Source organism: Abrus precatorius, unplaced genomic scaffold, assembly GCF_003935025.1.
Source record: "Abrus precatorius isolate BTA unplaced genomic scaffold, Abrus_2018 Scaffold8, whole genome shotgun sequence".
NCBI lineage: Eukaryota > Viridiplantae > Streptophyta > Magnoliopsida > Fabales > Fabaceae > Abrus > Abrus precatorius.
Window position 1 is genome coordinate 1315893 of NW_020874428.1, and position 21535 is coordinate 1337427.

The window sequence follows — 21535 nt, forward strand, 5'->3', positions numbered from 1 at the left end:
CTATTCTGCTCCTTTTTTATTTGTCAAATTGTCATGATATTGATAGGGAGATGGGTAATTGAACTTAGTCTTGTTTTTGAGGCATGTCAAGGATATTGATTTTTCTATTCGTTTTTTTTTTCTATTTTATTTATCATGGTATTGGGAGGTATAAGGGTGATTGAACTTATCTTTTTTGAGGCATGTCAAGGATATTGATTTTTCTATTCGTTTTTTTTTTTTTTCTATTTTATTTATCATGGTATTGGGAGGTATAAGGGTGATTGAACTTATCTTTTTTGAGGCATGGCATTCCCTTTTTCCTAGTTTGAAACTTCGAGAATAATTTAGTATTTCATTTTCATAAAATATGGATTTAGATTTGGTCTTTGTACAAATTGGCTTGCACTAGAGATCAACTAATTTTGATGATTCATATATGTCTTTGGGGTTGGTGATGATCTCTTAGGCATGGTGTTGTTGGATTGAGCCCTTCAGGGATTTATAGCAAAACAAAAGTTATTTAGATCATGTTTAATATTCATTACGATTTAAATAGGTGAAAAATGAATGTTAGTATTTTGATCTAGGGTGAGTCCTACATCACTACAGATGGAACTAGTACAAGATTCCTAATGACCATGACAACTCTAGCCTCGAGTGGATACCTATCTTGGATGAAATGACCACTTTGCCCGATGTAAATATACCAGGATCTCCCTAATCGTGCTGTGGCACTACATTTGGATCTATCACGAACTTGCAGCATCACGTGTCAAAATTTTCCCATCTCTGAGCATGGGACGGAATGTGGAATCGCAGGCTAAAACTAAGGGCTCATCCTCGTATGTCTTGTGATCAACCATACCTCGACACGAGGTTGAACCCCCAACTCCTGCACAAAGCATGGTTTATATCAATAGAGAGGTCTTGCTGCTCGGCAAATCTTCCATGCTTACATGATCTCAATTTAAACCAAGGGTTTGTCCTTGTATCATCTTGTGATCAACCATGCCTAGACATGAGGTGGTACACCTAACCCCCGCACGAAGTATGGTTTATATCAACATAGTGTGGTCTTGACAAATCTCTTACGCTTATATGATGTCATAGGGATGGGATCTCATCTATTTAAGACACCCATCCCTATAAATATAAGAAATTTAACCTCTAAAAAGTATGCAATACGCACCCATACCCAAATTGGTCCAAAATTCTCTTTAATTTGGGCTTTGAAGTATTTCTGGCTCGAACATTTGCTACCATGTTATAGCATCTGTCAAATGCGAACCATTGCAAACCACTATCTCAAGAACAGTACCTCAAAAGATCACTTAACAGACCATTCGTGCCGTATGTGGAAATTGATTAACTAATTTTCACTCCATTATGGTGAAGAACATGCGCCATGAGCAGTTCCATAAGGCCATGTTGAACGGATTTTTTCACATCAAAGATCCAATATTTTCTTGAGAATCATACATGCAAAACCCTCTATGCTTGACATCCATACCCTATGTCCCATTAAGAAGAATGCACCACTGGCCACAAATTCCACTAAAAATGGAACACCCTTTGCATTATTCCTAGCTAAAAAAGGTCCACAATGCTAACAGATTATCATAAATCACCATCTTGGAACAGTACTTCAGCCGGATGAGATCACTTAACATACCACATTTCAGCATGAAATGTTGCCTTGTGCTTGGTTTTGGTCAACAAAATGTATCTCGTACATCCGAAATAGGACACCTAAAGGTGTTCTATTGTAACTTTCAAGTGTATTTTTAAGATGCACGTGTATAGAAAAAATAAACAGTAAGTGAACGAAAGATATAGATGTATATAATGTCACATGTAAAGTTAATTTTTAGTAGATGAAATAACGGAATTAACTTAATTTATTCATTGAAAACGTTAAACATTTTAGCACTTTGAGTCGGCATCTCTGGTTGAATATTCGGATTTCTCAGTAACAGCTGATAGCAATGTCCTTTTCATACGTCACAAGGGATAAAAACGATGTCCTGTCATCGAAGTCTTTTTGTTTAGTCTTTCATGAAAGGAAACGCCACAATTACTGTCCCACCTTTTATCAATTGTCATTTTTAATCTATTTAGACTGTTAGCAAACTTAGCTAATATCTTTAAGCCTGTATGCATTTCATATAGTTCTTAGAGTAACTCATAATTGTAAAATAACATCAAAACTAATTTTTTTATCTTAATTGCAAAGAAAAAAATCTACAAATTTATGGATTGTAGTTCGTAGTTTATTAGCTATAGAAATATAAGCTTATTTATCAAACACTTTAATGCAGCCAAACAAACTCGTAAGTAAATTAAGTAAGAAGTTGATATATTTGAGGTAAATAATTTTAGATTTTAGTTTAGTTTTTTATTTTTTTTATTTAATTTAGTCTTTCTTTAATTTTTAGTTCTATATTTAATAATATTTTATATTTTTTTATCTACACTTTCTTTATATTTTACTGTAAAATTATTATTCAAAATCGTTCATATATATATATATACACACACCAAATTCTAACAATATAAATTAAATAATTTAATATCTGAATAGTTAGTTGAAAGTTATGAGTAAAAAATTTCAAACATTAATTGTTAATCAGTTTTATTATGAACTCATATTTATATTAAACACTGAAATATCTTTTGAATTACTAAAGGTTGAGAGATCAAAGTTAAAGGAAAACTTGGACACAAGAGACTAAATTAAAACTTAAATTAAACTTTAATAGACAAATTATAATTTGACCTTTATTGAAATGTCAAATTCTTTATAAAGAATGTCTGCGATAATGTATTTATTTAGGTGCTTCTCTTTCATCTATCGATGTCCCGCGAGTCATATATATTTTTATCATTTGAAAACCACTCAATTTCAGTTTTAAAACATAGAAGTCAAATTCCAACCAGAATACTAAATAGTATTTATCATAAAAAAATTGAGTTACATGGAATTCAAAACTTATTTTTATATAAGATTTAAAAAAATTATTTAATCTGCGTAGAACAGAAAAGGCATTTCCTTGTGCTAAAACACACAGTAGCAGAAGGTTTACCGAAAGCACAAGAAGAATAACAAAATAATACAATTTAAACTTCCAAACTATGAAAATAACAGCAAATTCTGATATATATATAAAATGTCCAATCGATTATTCAACGTTATGTTTTATACACACATTTTTACATTAAAACCTTGACAAAATCATAGCCACGCCAAATCCACAACCCTTTTAGCATTCACCAATATATAACATTCCCACACGATCCAAATCTACGTTCTCAGCAACAATGTGATTTTTATAAACTAAACTTTTCTCGTCAAAAGCATTACTCGGTTAAGTAACAGCAATCTTAGAGAAATTTTGTACTTCATATCCTACACCTACAAATGCAACACGTAGAGAAATAATTCTTTGCACAGTTCTTACAATTGCATCGCATTTTTCAGAAATAACACAGTTAAATATTAGGATATATTGTAGATACATCCCCTTAACATCCCTTCTGTTTTTAACCAACAAAAATGCTCCTTAATTTGTATAACAATATATCATAGTATATCGTCTTTTTATTACACCAACTACAATATGATTAATGGCATTTAAAACAACTTACAAGCAAATTATAAAAATACTTTATGGAAATATTTTATCTCTCATAAGTTATATTTTTAACTTGTATTAATAAATTTATAAGTACAACTTATCCAAATAAATTATTTTCAACTTATTCTAATAAATTTTATTGTAAAAAAATTATTGAATCAACACTTAATTAAACTGTATACTCCATCGTAATTTGCATTATATATTTTATCATAAAGTTCAAGTATAACCAATTGAACCAAATCCAAATCACTAGTACAATTGCGCATGGTTACGAATGTAAATTTTTTTGTAAATGCTCATATATGAAGACCGTGGGCTATTATCAGTAAATGGAGAAATATATAATAAATTTTCAGGGACTAGAAACTGCATCCTTAGAGTTATTCTAACATTTCACAATCAATTAGTTATATCCTATATGTACAGGGATAGTATGATAAAAAGAAAAAATCATTATTCCATAGTGAAGCAGCAGAATGCTAGCGAAATCACAGTGGTTGCCCATGAGGAAATTAACAGGCTTCCAATGGCTAGCACAATTACTTGGATTAAGACAAAATGTGATTTTAAAGCTAAGCATAAAAGAAACTGAGTATGTGACCAGATGGAGCTGTCAAATTTACTAAGTCTACCAATTCCAATCACCACATCTCCCTGCGAAAGCAATAGATGAGCTAAATGTAATCTTTGCATGGTGAAAGACAAGCTGTCACACTGTTTTCTACGTCTCTTGACTATTGCCTCCCTTTAATGCATATAAACTGCCTGAAAACTCAGAAAAACAATAAGTAATTTAAAGTTAATAGCAGTCAAAGCCCTCAGCACCATGGTCAAATACGTTTCAAGCCAGAAGGAAATCTATCTGAAAAAATATTATTTTTTTGTATAGTGTTCGTGAAGGGTCTATCTATATCGATGTTTTGGCATAAGTGTCCGAGCTGGTAAGAATGAAATTTTTAAGCGGACACCTGATGAGGAGTGCCTGACACATGTCAAAAGGGAAGGGTCGTGTTTGTGCTTCATAGAGTCAATTAGCAGTAAGTTCAAGTCATCAGGACTTTTAAATAAGAACAAAAAAGGATAGTTTTGAGCAGCCAGAACATACCTAATTGTCATAAAAGCGGGAGCGGCGTCTCTGGGACCTGTGAATAACATTATTGAAATAAAAATACTGAATATCTAAATATAACTTAATCAAACAAACCATTCAAACATCAAATTACACACTTCATCAAATATCATTAATTGATATCGAGAGTAGCTCTAGAACCAAATTGAAAAAGAACACAAGGAAGAGTAAGAAAAGGATATCATTCTCTCAAAACACAAAAGCAAGTAGAGAACTATTGAATAATAACAAAAAAAGGCTAATCAGTACGAAATTTACAACTTCTTCTCAAATATCATAACAAACCACAATAATTTGGTCAAAACGATAATGAGATCATGTTTCAAATTCAAATCAGAATATATTATCTGTAATTATATGCTCCTTTGAGTTATGCAAGTGAACCAACATTTCACTTAAATTGTAATGTTGGGATGATTAACGTCAGAAGGTACTAAAAGAGAATATGATTCTTGTAAGCTATAAAGTACACTGATAAATACATGATGGTGGTCCTAAACCAATGAAAAAGTAACTGGTTTAAAATGTTTGAGGGGATAGCTTTAGAAAAGTTCATCTTTAGTGCCAGAAAACTATTTATCATGGTACCCATAGAAACAGTGAAAAAATTCTGCATGCAAAATCATATACTGAAATTGTCAGACCATAACAACCCAGAAGGTAAAGGAATGGGATGTAAAGGACATTAATATTACTATATAGAAAGAGTAAAAGCAAATGAAGAAGGGAAAGTCTATGCACCTTCGATAACCACTACTACCCCTTGAAGAGCCACTTGTACTAACAAACTCATCATCAGTCTCTTCTATCCTATAATCTGCATACTCCACTGATGCCACAGAACCTTCATCAGAATTTGAATTTGACCTATCATAACTTAAGCGGCGATTACCCCTTCTTGCATGACCAACTCTTGTCCTCCTATTTCTGGAACTTCTGAAGTTGTCAAAGTACAGAATACAAGAGGTCCACCAGTTGCCCTCAACACCAGGGAAGTCCTCAAACTCATCTCTTGCATCATCATCACCATATTCAATCACATAATCACCCAAAACCACCCCCCGTGGTATTTCTGAATGAATAGTGCTCAAAACATCAATAATCTCAGAGGACTGCTGAAAATTCTCCCAATCAAGCTGCCGGGCAGGATCAATTTTTGATGGGCGTGAATGAGGGTGTTCAAGTTGAGCATGATTTTGTAGCTCCAGGTAGCTTCCCATGAATTTACATCCCACCTCATCACAACAACGCTTCTTCTCATCAAGATGAGAGCGAGCTTTATCAACAACAATCCACCCAGAAACCTCACCTCTACACAAGGGGCAAGTTAGATTGCATTGATCATCTGATGCCACAGGCTCACTATTATCAGTCGAGACTGCATCAGACACTGGAGAGGACGGCATGCCACATGCATTTTTAAAACGATCCAAACAATTTGAGTGCAATTGATTTGTGTCACAAACAAAAGGACGACATCCTTTATCATATGACGAACACTGAAGGAGCACACAATTATGAGGAAAGTCCAAGCATATAGGACAGACGAGATCGTCCCAATTAATATCCAATTGAATATCCTCCATGCTGTTTACACTCACAAGGCCTAAAACCATATAATACAGCCACTCAAACCGAAAAAATAAATGTACTAGTCAATTGCATTCTTCTTATTCTTCAAAATTAAAACAGCTAGATGAAGTCTTGGAAATTAATCAAGCAACTGCGTCCTGGATTTTAGCACAGGCCTAATATAACAAGATACAAAAGAAATAAAAAGGAGCTAGTCAAGAACCATATTGCAAAGGTAGTTAGGAATTTATATAACTTGGAACATTTACTCGTGCAACTGCAAGAAAACTCACAAAACCATTAAAAATACTATTTACATGACTGCATTTTGTCTTTAAAGACTAAGGAGTCCATATTATCAACAAAAAAAACATGTTAAAGTGTCAAGAAACTGAACTTATTGTATCGTAAGAGACAGATACATTTCCCTTCAAGTTCCTCAAAAAAAAAAAAAAAAAAGAGTACAAAATCAAAATTCGGAGAAGATGAAGATCAAAGATGCCCTAGTACTAATTGATTGACCAACAAACAGATACACAGACAAACCAAAAGCCACAAAACAGTGCCATCTAAGAATCTCACCAGTTAAATTCCATAATCAATACTTCCCCCAAATCTGAAATTTCAGGGGAAAAAAACAAGAACACCCCTTTACAGATAAAAAAGAACATACCAACCAAAAAAATAAATCAAAATGACCACCATATTGACATTAAAACACATAGTTTACAATAACAAAACATGCAATTCAAATGAAATAAAAAAACACAGAAAGAACACAGTAAAACGTATAAAAATCCTTACTTTAACACCCAAAATTGAAAAGGAAAAAAAATTGACAACCCAATTTTCAGTATTGCAAAAAAAAATTGACAAAGTTGACCAATTCAAAATAAAGGGTATTATTCTCTAGAGAGCAAGAAAAAAAAACTGCTAAAACACCAAGCCCAGGTAGGGAAACATGAATTGAAACCGACCCAAAAAAAAAAAAGAAGCAAGACCCAAAAAAGAAGAAAGAAAAGAGAGACGAACTTTGTGACAGAAAAGTGATAAAGTACATTGAATAACAGGGTAGAAGGGGAAAGGCAAGGTTACCAAACCTTATAGATGAGAATTGATGACTGAACAGAGAAACCTCGTATCGAAGAATTGGTGTGTCAAGTGTCGTTGTTGCGATCTTGGTGCAAATGGGTGATGATGCCACTTTGAGAACTAGTGAAGGTGGGTTGCGCCTCTCTCTCTCTCTCCCCCTCTCTCTCTCTCTTCTTTCTTTGCCAAGTGCAATTGCACAATTTCTACTCTCTTTTTTTAATTTATAAATTGGAAAGACAATAAAGGGTTGTAATAAAGTTGGATTTATTTATTTTTAAATGAGTTTCAAAGATAAAATATAATTACAATTATTAATTAAAATTTATGGTTAGATTTAGATTACCATTTTTGCATTCATGCTCTGTTTCATTACCAGAATAATTAGCTATGTTTTCAAAATTTGGAAAAAAAAAACTTAAACCTTATCAAAATTTTTAACTTTTAAAATTTGAAATTATATTATTTAACAAATTAGTCATAATTTTCTTAAATATTTGAACAAAAATAATAATATGAGAAGTTTAAATACAATTAAATTAAAAAATTTAAAAGTAGAGAAATTTAATTAAATAAAAAATAAGAAAATTAAAATTACACAATGATCAAAGAACAAAAAACATAATTAAAGACAGTTATAAGTGGATTAATTTACGTTATCTTACACGGGATAATCTTGTTGAATTTCTTGATTCCATTTTTGTTTTGGATTTGAATCTTATTCAAACGAATTTTCGCACAATAAAAGCATAAAGCTTTTATGAAAATGAAAATTCGTTGGGAGACTGAATAGTCAAAGTCAAACTTTTTTGTTTAATTTTTTAAAGACAGCAGATAATTAGTGACCATAAAATAAAGGTTCCGCTCACTACGGTTTCAATCGATGGTATATTGGGTGGGTAACCTTTCAGAGGATAGCTGAGGTCAACTGCTCTCATAGTTTTTTATATATTAAACTGTTCAAAGATAATTTGTATAGTCAAAGCAAACTACTCTTTACTTTGAAAAATATAATAATTATAATTAAAAAAATATTTCATATATTATTAAAAAATTTACGTACAACTATTTTTAAATTTATTGCTAAAAGATATTTTTCTATTTAATATATATATATATAGATAGAGTAAGAATTAAATTTTTACACATTTTTTTATTTAATTTATATTTAACGAATTAGTAGGAAGATTATATATATATATATATATATATATATATATATATATATATATATATATATCAATAAAGAATGAAGTGATTAATAAATTTTTTTTGCCTAAATTAGTTTTTTTATTGTAAATTTCTTCTCTTATTTTAAAATAACATTCATGTACAGTTAATAATAATAAAAGTCTTCATAATTTTCTGATTTATTTTTTGTTTTTTAATTCAATTTTTAATTTTATTTTAATTTTTATCCTCATATTAAAATTTAAATGTTTATTCACATGACAATATAATTATGTTAAATTTAAACTAACTTTTAATTTTATGTGCAATGCATAAATATTATTAAAATAAAATAAATTATATGATTACATTAAATTTATATTATATTAAAAGTAAATATGTAATGTAAAAAGAAATTACTTGACATATGATGAGAAAGAGAACTGATTAGGATGCTAAAAAAACAAGGATTTTGAAAGTTAGATGGAGGAAAAAGGTTATTAGAACACGATGTTCCTTTGACAAAAGAACAAGATCTATTGTAGAGAAGTAAAATGAAAGTTAAGATAACAGGAAAAGGCAAAAGTATGATGGTGGTGAAGAGGATCAAACGATGGCAGAATCGGGTGAGCAAAACAAAGACATCTCACTAGAAATACTCACCTGTTGGGGAAGTGCAGGTTCTTTACTTAAATGAGGAATTCTGTATCGTGAATTTCTCACAGGAAGAAGACTATAAGAACACCCAGTATGAGGATCCATGGCTTATTTCGACCTCTATTTAGTGGTCCAAAGATGGAGATCTCCATTCAAACCACCTCTTCAAGCAGTGCAAAGGATCATCGTGTGGATTCGAATCCCAAATTGACCTATGGAGTTTAATAATAGTAAATTCTTATGGTGGGTCAGCAGTTCTTTGGATTCTATGCTCAAAATAGAATATCATACATCCATACCCAGGAGCATTTTGATAGGATATCTGCTGAAATGATCTTAGTAAAAAACTTGTGCCATGCTTCATGGGCAAGAATACAAACTGGAATATGGGTGCTTACACCTTTTCTTTTTCCGGCGCAGGCATTATGTTCAAAGATATAACCAATGCCAAGATTCAATGTCATCAAGAGAAGACTCTAAAAATCCTAGCAAGTCGACTCATCCTCAAGATAACACAGCCAAATTCAAATAATTTACATATAGTAGGGAACGATATCCTTAACTAGCTTTCCAGTGGTGACACTCCATTTTACTGAGGGTGTTTGTCTTGGACTTACGCATAACAAGTATGTTTATCATGAACACAATGTATTTTGGTGATGACTATGAACACTTTATTTTTATTACAATGCTGGCTCGATTGAATTATAATTGAGTTGCCAATTTAAATCTTCTATTGGTATGCGTGTGTACTTTCAGAGCATTGACTGTGAACTTGTTGACAGGGAAGGGTTAAAAATTGAAGCATTAGTGCTAACTCGGCCTCCAATGTCATGTTTTCAGGTTCTAGCAGCAATTTTCAGTTTTTCAAAATAATTGAAATATGTCTTTATTTATTTTATTTGTATGTTTCCTCAATTATGTGGTCCATTGAATTTTGGAATGAGATTTTTACCATACCTCCATTATAATATCACACAAGCTACTCAAACTCCTTAACAAACTAATACTTTTATTTTCTAAGCCATCACTAAACTACTCTTAAAGGATTCAAATAGGAGAATATCAAGCTCTCCAACTTTCATCATAATTTGTTTTACTTTCTGTTTTTTTGAGGTATTAATCTACGTTTACTTATGAATCATACAAATTTTTATTTTTTTTAGAAAAAAATTATTTACAAAAAAACTGAAAGGTACCGTTTGATATTTATATGCAAGATGAAATTTGTCAGAATTTATATTAATTTTTATTTTACTGTAATTTTTAAAAGTGTATATATTACTCTTAACACAATTACAATAAAATTTAATTTTTTATCTTTATAAAAATTATTAAATAAATGCAATATTAGTTTAATTTAAAAATAACACTAAAAATACTTAAAAAGGACTAATTAAATAAACAGTGGTCGCCCATACGTATTTCCTTCTTTATTGACCCATTCGTATCTTGCATATTTCTGAGTGAGTCCAGGCGTAAAAGAAATGCAGGCTGCAAGAATGCATCATGTTTTTGTTGAAAGCCATTAGTAATAGCTCCATCATCAACGTGAAAACAAGATAAAGGAAAAAATAAACAAAAAGTTCCATCATCAGTATCCGTGGTCCTCTGCAGTAAGGGGAAGTTCTGTAACCAAAACCCCATCTTTCTCATCTTTAATAGATGGCTTAATTATAATTTTGATTCTTATAAATATTAAGCATGATAGATTTTTATAAATTTTTGTTAAAATTTAATTAAAATTTAATATTATTTAATTAAATAACATGATATGACAAAAATACTAAACTGAGTTTGAGTCAATCATTTTAATGCTTAACAGACAAAAAAATTAACACTAAAATCAAAATCTAACATTTTAATTTTTTAAAGACTAAATCTTAAAAAATATATATACTATAAAGACTTAAATAAAATATTTCATATTTATAGAAAAAATAAACATAATTAAACTCACATTTAAAAGAAAAAAATTATTTTACCATAACATTAACTTTTAATCAATGGTTAATTTTTAATAAAAATCAATGGAGAGAATATTTTTTTTTTTGGTAATGGACCAGCAAAAAAACAAAAAAAAAGAATACCAACTACATCAACTAACAATTGAAATTCCACCCCTAACAAAGGAGAAACCAGTTTTTCAATTTCTAAACTTCGCGTTCGACCCATTTTAGCCAAAAAGATCTGGACACTGATTCCTCTCTCGAAAGCAATGCATAACTGGAGTATCCAAAATTTGTGCATCAACTCTTTAATTAAATAAAGAATTGCTCCATGTCAATGAGTACTCCAAGTTTCCTGCTTCATAAACTATTCAGCCACAGAAATGCATAATAGAGATTGAGTGCGCGTCCTCCGAACAAGGAGTAGTCCATGGAAAGAAGTTCAATCTCCAGGATATCAACCCGTCCAACGGTCCCACTAAACCCCATAGCCATTTAACATTCGAGTCACGCGAATTTAAGAACTAATTGTGACAGTATTAAAGTTAAAAGTGTGTATTTCCAAAAGGACAGCATCAAATTTAAAGTACCTTTAATCTTTATCCAATCCCAAACTATATTTTGTTGAAAATATTCTCAATTATTTTTTGAAAATTTAACGATTTTAAAAAACTAAAACATTACCTGCAATTCCTATAAATTATGAAATTAACTGGATGTTTAATTTAAAGCTATTTTGATAAAATTATGTTCTAATAGGTTTTTGGGAAAAATTTTAAAAAATAATTATTTTTAAAATTAATGCATATTTAAATATAATATAATTTAAAGAAACAGCCATATTTTTGTTAAATTTAAGATAGAACTTTATTCGGAAAATAATTCTTTCACAAAAAAGATTTGGATTTACCTATTGAAAAGAATTAATTCTATTTATAAAACTTACTATTTTAAAAATAACTTATACTTTAAAGATAATTTTAGTTCGACATTTAAACAAGAACATTTTTTTAAACTCAGTAAAATATCATTCTAAAACACAAATTAACTGTTAAACATGTTTTTTTTTATCAAAAGTAAAATTTTCAGCATCGATTCTCTCAAAATCAAACTTCCTCGAATTTATAAGAACCAGATCCTAAGAAGAGTAAATCTTTAATCCGAAAAATCCCCAATAAGACAAGTGAATAAACATGCTCAACTGTTCAACTGAAATAAAGGCGGAAAACTAGTAGAAGCTTATGATGTAATAATATTATACAAAGTTAGTAGTCACGAGACTATTCAGTTTTACACATATGAACCGATGCAACGTGACACAAAAGATAAATACAGAAGTGTAACCTATCAATCGGCAGCAACAGAAGTTAAATAACTGAATTATGAGTTAAGATTTATAAAAAAGACAACGTTGAAGGAGGTTCAAGGATTACTTGAATTTTCTGAACTTTTTCCCTTGAAATTACAACTTCATATTGAGCAAAACAATGATTCTTACACAACTATAGTATTGATTTCCTTTAGTTACAAGAGATGACCGTCATTTAAAACCTAATAATAAACCTTTTGATTATATATAAGGAATCAAGAGAAAATATAGGACGTGTAACGTATACTCATCTGGCTGAAACAGTATCTGTATTTGCTATGTGCAGGTAGTCCAAAGATTTAGCTATCTATCGGACAATACTGACTCACTCCATGAAAGTAGGAGATCCCTCACAACCGTTGGCAAATCTACACCAAAAAAATATTCATATTTTGTTTGCGTCATGCAGTCATGGCAGATAACAACTGATTTAAGTCAAATTCCAAGTTCATAAGGGCAAAATTTAGATAATCTTTTTTAAAGTCCTTACAGGAAAAAAAATATTCTAAAAAATAAATAAAACTTATCACTTAAGTTAGACACAACTTATTTTTTCAAATTTTAGAGAAATTAAATAAAAGATCTTCTCAATAAAATTGAGATTTATTGAGAAGCATAAGTTCTTTTTTTTCTCCTATAAAGACTTCTCTGAAAGTTTAACCAAAATGGACCAAGGCAAAGAACTATACCTCTAGCTACTTCTACAGCCACTGAGGGTATGTCTATCTGATCTTCAACCAGCCTATACACGTCAACAAGCTGGAGAAAACACAAGTTAGAATTTCCAGGGCAAGATTATGGGCTTTAAAGGAGAGGAAAGGGTCATATCAAGACACACCTCTTCAATATGAAGCTTTGAGTCCTCCGTCAAAGCAAGAAGAAGCTGTCTACGTATTCCTTCATCAACAAAGAAAAGGCGAGCTCCATCTTTGATAGTGTCTGTGAGGTCCAATTTTCTTTCTACTTTCCAGTTTCTCTGGCTTTGCCTGCAGAGAGAGCCTCTGGTGAATATTGCTGGATGACACAAAGGAAGTAACCAAACGTGCAATGCTGTGTTTTTTGGTCACACAATGTTGTTTAATTAAAATACACACGTGTTTTTCACTTTTAATGCTGGATTGCTGCTCATCTTGGCCACATTTTCCTTCGCAAGAACAATAAGGTTTTCTAGCCGTTTCCACTGGAAGAGACCATCTTTGAATAGAACCTGAAACAATAAAGTATATCAAATGAGAAGCAATATGTTTCCAATTACACAGCAGGTATGATTAAGTTATTAGCATTCAGAGTCCTAGAGGAAGAAAGAATCACAAAAATACTTTGGACTATTTATTCTACTTGCTAAGAGGCACTAAAATTTCACTTATGTACGGGACCACTTTAGTGCTTTGACCTAGGTAGCAGAGGGAAGAGAGAAAATAGGACCTTTCCTGCAAATCAAGCTTCTAGCATAGCTGACTGAATTTTGCACCCACATATTTAAAATGCTTAAGAAGAAGATGGAAAAAGAGAGATTTTATTGCTTCCATTCCTATATATATATAACAGAATCATCATCCGGCAAAGTCTGCCATAGACACAAACGGATTGGATTCACCGCTGTTGAAAAGGGTGCTGTTAGTACAGCCAAACAGAGTACTGGTACTTAGTGATACTTTGCATTTTAAAACTATATTTTTTGTGTTCTACTACACCACCACCACCCTTTTCAACTACACTAAATCCAGATCCAAAGACAAATCGTGTTAATATGGCACCAAGGAACCCCTTGGTCATCTTTCATTTCCCACCCTTTTGCAGATTTTCTTCCTCAACAAGGGAAACCTACTGCTGTAAATTTCTTACCCAACACAAATGACTAGACAGAGATTAAAAATTTTAAATAAAGATCACCAAGAATGAGCTTCAGGATTGTAAATTAGACAGAATATTGTTATATGTATAAAAGCTTTTCCATTTTGAACAGCATTGCTAACCTGTATGAGGCGTTCACGTAGAGCTGGATTTGGGTCTGTCAGTAGTCGCTTCGCCACATAAGGATACGCAACCTATTTGACATACTCATATTCATATTATACTGACAAATAAAGTATAACAGAAAAAGGATAATTTTGAGTTTTGGCAGTTGCTCAAACTAATTCATTTACCATGACGAAGTATTTGTTCTATGAAAATATTTAGAAGTTTTCCTCTTCTGATACATATTATGATACAGCTTTCCTTCTCCTAATGCAACTTATTAAACAAAAGTGCTTTTTCAAAATAAGTTGTATGTCTTCAAAACAACTTGAAATCAGGATAAGTCAGAAACATGGGAGCTTTTACCTCAAGAAATTTGAAGTCAGGCTTCAGAGTAAAACAGATGCCTTCTTGGGTCAACAAAGAACGGATTACAAGAGAAAACCTTTCTGGGATTCGAATGGGATAATTGTAAACCAACTGGTTAAACTTTCCTGCAGTATATGATAAAGGCATGAAATACCTAAAATTTAATTACAATTAACTAGATTACCAATAATTTGAGACACCAAACTAAATCATTAGATAAAGAGCTAAATTTATATCTTCAGAAATAAAAAAGAAAAAGAAATAGTAAATTAGTCTTTAATTTGATAGAGCACTGGACCAAATATTGGACTCTCACCACGGAAAGCCCAAGATCTGGAAGATTTATTCTGGTAGGGGAAAGAAGGGCACAGGGGAAGAGAGTTAGATACTACTGAGTTGACTAGTCTGTTAGCTCATGCAATGCAATTATAGGGAGAGGATAATACTGTGAGGTCAGAGTTTTTCCACCTATAAATATCAAGATTCATGACACCCTCCATATAATATCACTGAGGAAAAATGAGTCAATAACAGGTAAGATGGGACAACATAGTCATACAACATGTAATTGAGACTCCTTGAGTTGATTGGATTTCTTCCTCTTTTAGATTCATACACTATTCATTGCGCCTTGTTACTTCTTAGTCTGAAGTCCTTGATTGAACAAGATAAGAAGATTCCACCCCAAATTAGAAAATTTATTTCAAGCAGCAGTAGAGTTTAGGTCAAACGGTCACATAGCAATGGCTATTTTTATATTAATAATCAAGGGAAACAGCCTACCAGTGACACTACGAAAATTAAAATCTGACAGTCCCTTTCCAGCAGAGTTCTGCCAAATTGCTTCCAGAGCAGGAACTATAGGAGTGACATCAGTCCCTGGTGTCAGGAAGCCTAATCTGGTGAAGTCATTAGCCATCTCAGCATAGTCCTCATTCACAGCGTGGACAACGGCATCAATTAAAATCTGTTTATTTTGCTGAAAAAATGGAAGCAGATAAACATGTCAGCCACAAACAGCATACTTTAAACTCCGTAGACCAAACTAAAAATGTCATATTCATGATTATAATGGAAGTTGTCCTAAAAGAAAAATACTCCAATTTCTCTAATAGATCCTTATAGAATAGGGGTATTTGTGCCAGTTCAGTAGGACATAATAAACATGTCTGCACAAACCCTTTTGGTTTATCCAAAACATAAGGCACTAACTTGTCAAAAAAAAAAAAAAAAAAACACCCTCATAAAAGGAAAGTCTATGAATATTATGCACTACACATGTCAAACACCAAGGTTAAATGCACATAGTTGGGTGTGGCTAATGTCCAGGAAGTTGCCAGGGATCTTTAATCAGGTTCAACTTTTGCTTATGGCATTAATTCATTTGAACTTGAAGCACTCTCAAGTCTCAACCATCTGACTAATCTTCTTCTTACATAAACATTTGAGCAGAAATGATTTCTTATTTTTCTTTTACGTAAATTTGTCTATTTTACTTTTTTTGTGGTGACTGACCAATGATCGTTTCAAAGAAGTGTCACTGTCATGTATTCAACAGGATTTATTGGACATATTGATGTATTTCATCAGTGACTGAGCATTATGTTCTTTGTCTATTCTTTTCTTCACGGAATGATATTCAACCCCTTGACTTTCATCTTTTTCTTTCTCTAACATAATTACTTTATTCATTAAAAAGAAAGAAAGTAAAATAGCGTTCATCTCAGTGGATAACAAGTGGGCACTCAGCTGCACTGATGTGATGGAAATTTTGACCCTAATGAGAAAATTTAAAAATCAATAACCAGGATATAAATTGATAAACATTCATTTATTTTAGGGATATAATAAATCCATTACTGGCCCTCACAGGAGTTAGATTTTATACTATACGGCATATAGCTATGTATGGGAGCCCTAATCCACCATATTATTTAATAGAATAAAATTCAATAAAAAGGGACACGGACAGGATGAAAACATTTGGCAATTATATCATCTGTAACTAAACCTTAAATTATTTTTACTCTGCTGCAAGACCAGATAATATAGCACATAATGTTAAATTATTATATACGTGAAAATATTCAAACACGAGAAAAAAAAATCATAAAGACATGTTTGGGTCATCTGTGGGGAAGGGTGGAAGTGCAAAGCAAAATGTTAACGTGATATTCACAGTACCTGTATAATCAAACATATGAGATTCTTCTCTCACATTAAAGAAAGGTATGGATGATCATTACAACAAAACATGTCCAGTGCAACACATGGGTTGCATGATAACTTTAATTATATGATGCAATGACAAACACTCCCAGAGATGAATGATGAATAAGGTATGGTTAGTCTACCTAACCTAACTGAAAAAACACAACTAAACATTCCATCATATGCACTATCTTATAGCATAGAGAAACAATAATAAATGATCATAGAGAAAAAAACAAATAATTGCCCCCGGTGCTCAGCATATGAAGAATTACCTGACTAAGAACAGCAACATTGCCAAAGTCCACATATGCAATTCTCCCATCCCGCATGGCAAAAATATTTCCAGGGTGAGGGTCCCCATGAAATAATCCAAATTCCAACAGTTGTCTTAGCGCAGCACTCACTCCAATTGTTAAAAATCCGTCTACATCAAGACCAGCTTCCTTGATGGCCTAATTCACAAGAAGGAAAACTATTAATCCACAACACAACAAACCATGTTGCTTCGTAATGGGCACAATATGGCATTATCATCACCAATCCAAGTAAACAAACCTGTGGATTGGTGCACCTGATACCATCAATCCATTCCATTACTAACACTCGTGAACCAGAAAATTGTTTGTAGACCTGAGGAATTTTGACAGTAGGATCATTTTTAAAATTCTCAATGAAGTCTTCAAGATTGCGTGCTTCCTGAAATATATAGTTATAGAAATCAGTAAATTTATCTTTGACAAATATACAGTGAAAAATATTCTTGAAATGACAAGAAACACTCATATTTGGTGCATCGACAAGTTCAAAGCATGCATCAAACTACTACAAGTCTACAACAAACACAAGGCAGCACTGAAAGTTACCAAGGTATAATCAAGCTCTTCCAAAAGCTTTTCACCAAATTCATCAACAATTAGCTCTGCATTACACCCCAGTTTCTGTATACTAATGCCATTTAAAAATGAAGCCAAAGTGCGGAATAGGAAAAGATCTCGATATATAATGGGCTCTATCCCAGGCCTTTGAACCTGCAAGTACACCAAAGTATACATTTAGAAGTGGATTTTATCTCGATTTAATCTTGTTTATATTTCAGAAAACATTTGCGGCGCTTTAATTCTATGAAACCATACAAACAAGTAATTCTATAAATTAGATCATATTTGACAACAATAATTAGAAAGACAACACAACAAAACAAATTGAAACTGGAAAAGAGGAAAATGTCAAAATTTTCATATCTTTAAATATAGACATAGACAATTTTTTTAGGGATGAAATCAACTGATTTTGAACAATATGGACAAGCAAATATCAACGAATCAACCAACAAAATAATTATTTAACATAAAAAACTTAGTCTTAGACCTACAAACACAATCCTTCTAGCAAGGTATTCAGGTCACAGCAGGATATTAAACTGTTATGAACTTATGAATATAAAGCCAACAGCTCAGATGCTGCAAACATAAGGGTAAGCAAAGTAGTTAAGAAGATTATTTGAAAAACTATTAGCTATTTAAGCTACGGAAACTGCAACATATACTGCTGCCATGTCAGGACTTCTTAACATCATGTAACAAGTGCTATATTTGAACATTAAAAGAGTTATAACACAGGGGGGGTGAGAACAATGAAACCTTGATAGCAACATCCTCTCCAGTGGCACGTAAAGTAGCTCGGTAAACTTGACCTAAACTTGCAGCTGCTATAGTCTCTGATGAGATTCTGCTGAAAACAGCTTCAAGCGGCTGACCCAGTTCCTCCTCTATGATTCTGAAGGCAATCTAGGAAAATTTCAGGTCATACATCAGAATAATAATATCTAGGTGAGATGACAATGCTCTGATAAATGTTCAGCATAAATAGAATGAAAAAAAATGTTGATTTTCAGTTATTATTTACTTGATTGGGAAATGAAGGAACATCATCTTGAAGAATGCAAAGTTCATTCATATAATCTTCTCGAATGATATCTGGCCTGTTTGCAAGGACCTGTCAAATGAAAGAAAACAGTGTTATCAACTGGAAAACCAAAAGCTAACACTCTCTTGTATGATTATATGACTTGAACAACACACTTGACCAGCTTTGATGAAGGAAGGCCCCAGGTCACACAAGAGGTTCCTAAGCTGCCGAGCACGATATGGAACAACCTCTTCATCCCTTCCAACCAGGAAATCATACACCAAGTTAGACCAGTACAAGCCCAAATTCCAAACTATCTCCACTCCCCGCAGCATAAGGGACAAAATAGCCCCTCTTGATTCTAATACCTTATTCCTCACCTAATAAACAAGAAAAAAACAGTCAAACAAAAGTAGCTTCAAATTAGAAATAATCATCCAGCAGATTGACATTTATTTGTTTTCACTACCCTCCCATGGCGAGAAGCAACCCTCCCTTCTACCAACAGGGATATTGCTTCTACCTTCTACCAACAGGGATAATGAACCCGGTTTACAACAGCAATTAACCCAACTTATACTACCATGTGTTACATACTTAGCATACAGAATAATGTGAAGTTTTATATGTTATACCATAAAGTATAACCTAAAACAACTTACTTATACATCTTCACTCCATTAGGCAATACAATACCCGTCACCCGGATTTGTATTGAGAAGAATGGTGTACTTCAGAGGGGTAAAAAAAGTGCACGGCTGATAATCATTGATTTATATATTAGAAAAATCAATGGTAAAATTTTTTAGAAAGTACAATCACCTGAATTCTATAAATAGATAGTAAGAATCTACTCCCCGTAGCGATAATCAATTCCCCCACTTCACTTTCCAAATTAAACCCCGCACTTTAAAAATCTAAACCCAATTACTTAAAGCTATAAAGAAAAGAAATTGACTAGCACCCAAAAACTGATGGCTGTTCATAAAAACAGAACACTTCTTAAGCAATTGCAATGTAACAAACTCCTGGACTGTAAATGATGAACGATTTTAGCTTCACACACAACGAGTAATAAAGCCTGAAAAATTTAATTATTAAAATTACAAAAATGTCTTTTTTTTTTCCTATTAAATAATCGAATGACAGTATTTTAGTCCTTGACGTTACTAAACAACGATACTTATATTACAACAATCAAAACTAAAATACTCAAGTTTAATAATTCGCAAGAGGGCACTAATTATGAAATTAAAACTGAAAAAGTTTTTGTCTGAAAGTGTTATTAATACACCTCCTTCCTAATTTCTATGAAGTCCAATATAATTTCCAAAAAACTATTTTCAGTTGCCCTTTCTTAACCTACTTAACAAGATCCTTTAATAATTTTCCGAAAAATTCTATATCCTTTCTACTATTTCCGCCTAAAAAGTGACACGTGTCGTTTAAAAAATATTAATTATCTTTTAACTTTTTCTCTCTTTAGATAAGAAATGTGTCACTTTTATTATCTAAGAGAAAGTGTAGGTTGAAATAATAGGTAGATTTAACATCACTCTAATTTTACTATTCGAAGGATTAAAATGACATTTTCCGTAATTTCATAATTTAACGTCTCCTGGTAATTTCGAGGACTAAATTTAACTAACGTACTACTCAGAATCAATTCCAGTAGCAGAAAAACAAAAGGCTGAAATTGAATCACAGGCGTGTCGTATATGCTTCAAGACTAAAACGACAACGAGGCACATAAAACGCAAACAGAGTAATCGAAACGCAAGGATAGCAATTGAAAGCGTACGATCTCTGGAGAGTACTTGCGGAAAGGGATGCAAACGCCACGCTCGATGTCGAGCTGCTCCAACGCACTGTTGCTCACTTGCTGCTGCAACGCCCTTGAAACGGCGCCGTTTGAGGCAGTAGTTCCCGTAGCAGCGGAATTCGAAATCCGCGTCTTCTTGCTCCGCTGAACCGAAGAAGAATAAGGAATAGAAGTTCGAGGCAGAAGAGTTTTGCGGCAGAAAAGGTGAGGAACCGTATACGAAGAGCTGGCGCAGATGGAATCCATGAATGCAAGAAATCAAGGTTGAAACGTGAAACCCTAACTTGAGGAAGAAATTGGGGGCATTTTGCGAGTGACTCGTGAGATGAGTAAAACTGAAGAAGAACCAAACGGGTGCTTTGAAAATTAGTTTTCCATTTAAATAGGCATGTGAGAAAGAAGACATAAGAAACTGAAAGAGAACGAGTGGCCACAGGAAGAGAAGCCGCAAGCACTTTGCATGTTGGTCCACGTGGCCGAACCAACCAATAGCCACCTCTATTTTATTTTTATTTTTTTTGCTTTTTCTTTTAGTGGATAATTTTATGAAGAAGTTAATAAATTATTTTAAGTTTGCAGAATCATTTGATCAATCGGTTTCTTTCAATGAATAAGAAAGAAAAATGATAGCATGAATTGAAGTAGAATAATAATAACTTAGTTATTAAAAATAAGATAAAAAACATTAAGAGTAAATATTTTTTTTTT

The 21535-nt window shown here is 32.4% G+C and overlaps 2 protein-coding genes across 5 annotated transcripts; both read right to left on the minus strand.

The window, feature by feature from the left end:
• Positions 1 to 3890: 3890 nt before the first annotated feature.
• LOC113846917 lies at positions 3891 to 7628 on the minus strand. Of its 2 annotated transcripts, XM_027475671.1 has the most exons (4): positions 7422 to 7628; positions 5491 to 6497; positions 4726 to 4762; positions 3891 to 4385 (listed from the first exon to the last, which is right to left on the minus strand). In XM_027475671.1, exons 2-3 carry the CDS (start codon positions 6363 to 6365, stop codon positions 4726 to 4728), a joined length of 912 nt encoding a protein of 303 aa, XP_027331472.1. In that variant the 5' UTR covers positions 6366 to 6497; positions 7422 to 7628; the 3' UTR covers positions 3891 to 4385. The 2 variants fall into 2 exon arrangements, with proteins under 2 accessions (XP_027331472.1, XP_027331471.1); XM_027475670.1 differs by lacking the exons at positions 3891 to 4385; positions 4726 to 4762 and having other exon boundaries at positions 5103 to 6497.
• Positions 7629 to 12562: 4934 nt separating this feature from the next.
• LOC113848274 (protein ACTIVITY OF BC1 COMPLEX KINASE 1, chloroplastic-like) lies at positions 12563 to 21230 on the minus strand. Of its 3 annotated transcripts, none has more exons than XR_003501811.1 (14): positions 20807 to 21230; positions 19179 to 19385; positions 19003 to 19092; positions 18738 to 18884; positions 17961 to 18125; positions 17653 to 17793; positions 17370 to 17549; positions 15667 to 15862; positions 14881 to 15008; positions 14532 to 14603; positions 13661 to 13762; positions 13394 to 13541; positions 13245 to 13314; positions 12563 to 12923 (listed from the first exon to the last, which is right to left on the minus strand). XR_003501811.1 is itself a non-coding variant. In XM_027477729.1 (14 exons), exons 1-14 carry the CDS (start codon positions 21071 to 21073, stop codon positions 12859 to 12861), a joined length of 1977 nt encoding a protein of 658 aa, XP_027333530.1. In that variant the 5' UTR covers positions 21074 to 21229; the 3' UTR covers positions 12565 to 12858. The 3 variants fall into 3 exon arrangements, 2 of the variants coding, with proteins under 2 accessions (XP_027333530.1, XP_027333529.1); XM_027477729.1 differs by having other exon boundaries at positions 12565 to 12923; positions 13394 to 13529; positions 13650 to 13762; positions 20807 to 21229; XM_027477728.1 differs by having other exon boundaries at positions 12635 to 12923; positions 13650 to 13762; positions 20807 to 21227.
• Positions 21231 to 21535: the final 305 nt, after the last annotated feature.

Bases quoted from the DNA above. Each gene is read 5' to 3' on its own strand.
- LOC113848274 (XM_027477728.1), bottom strand. From the start codon at position 21,073: ATGGATTCCATCTGCGCCAGCTCTTCGTATACGGTTCCTCACCTTTTC. The intron at 13,763-14,531 runs GTTAGCAATGCT...TTATTGTTTCAG, and splicing joins TACGTGAACGCCTCATACAG to GTTCTATTCAAAGATGGTCT. The intron at 12,924-13,244 runs GTATAGTTCTTT...TTTTTGGTGTAG, and splicing joins GGCTGTAGAAGTAGCTAGAG to ATTTGCCAACGGTTGTGAGG.
- LOC113846917 (XM_027475670.1), bottom strand. From the start codon at position 6,365: ATGGTTTTAGGCCTTGTGAGTGTAAACAGCATGGAGGATATTCAATTG.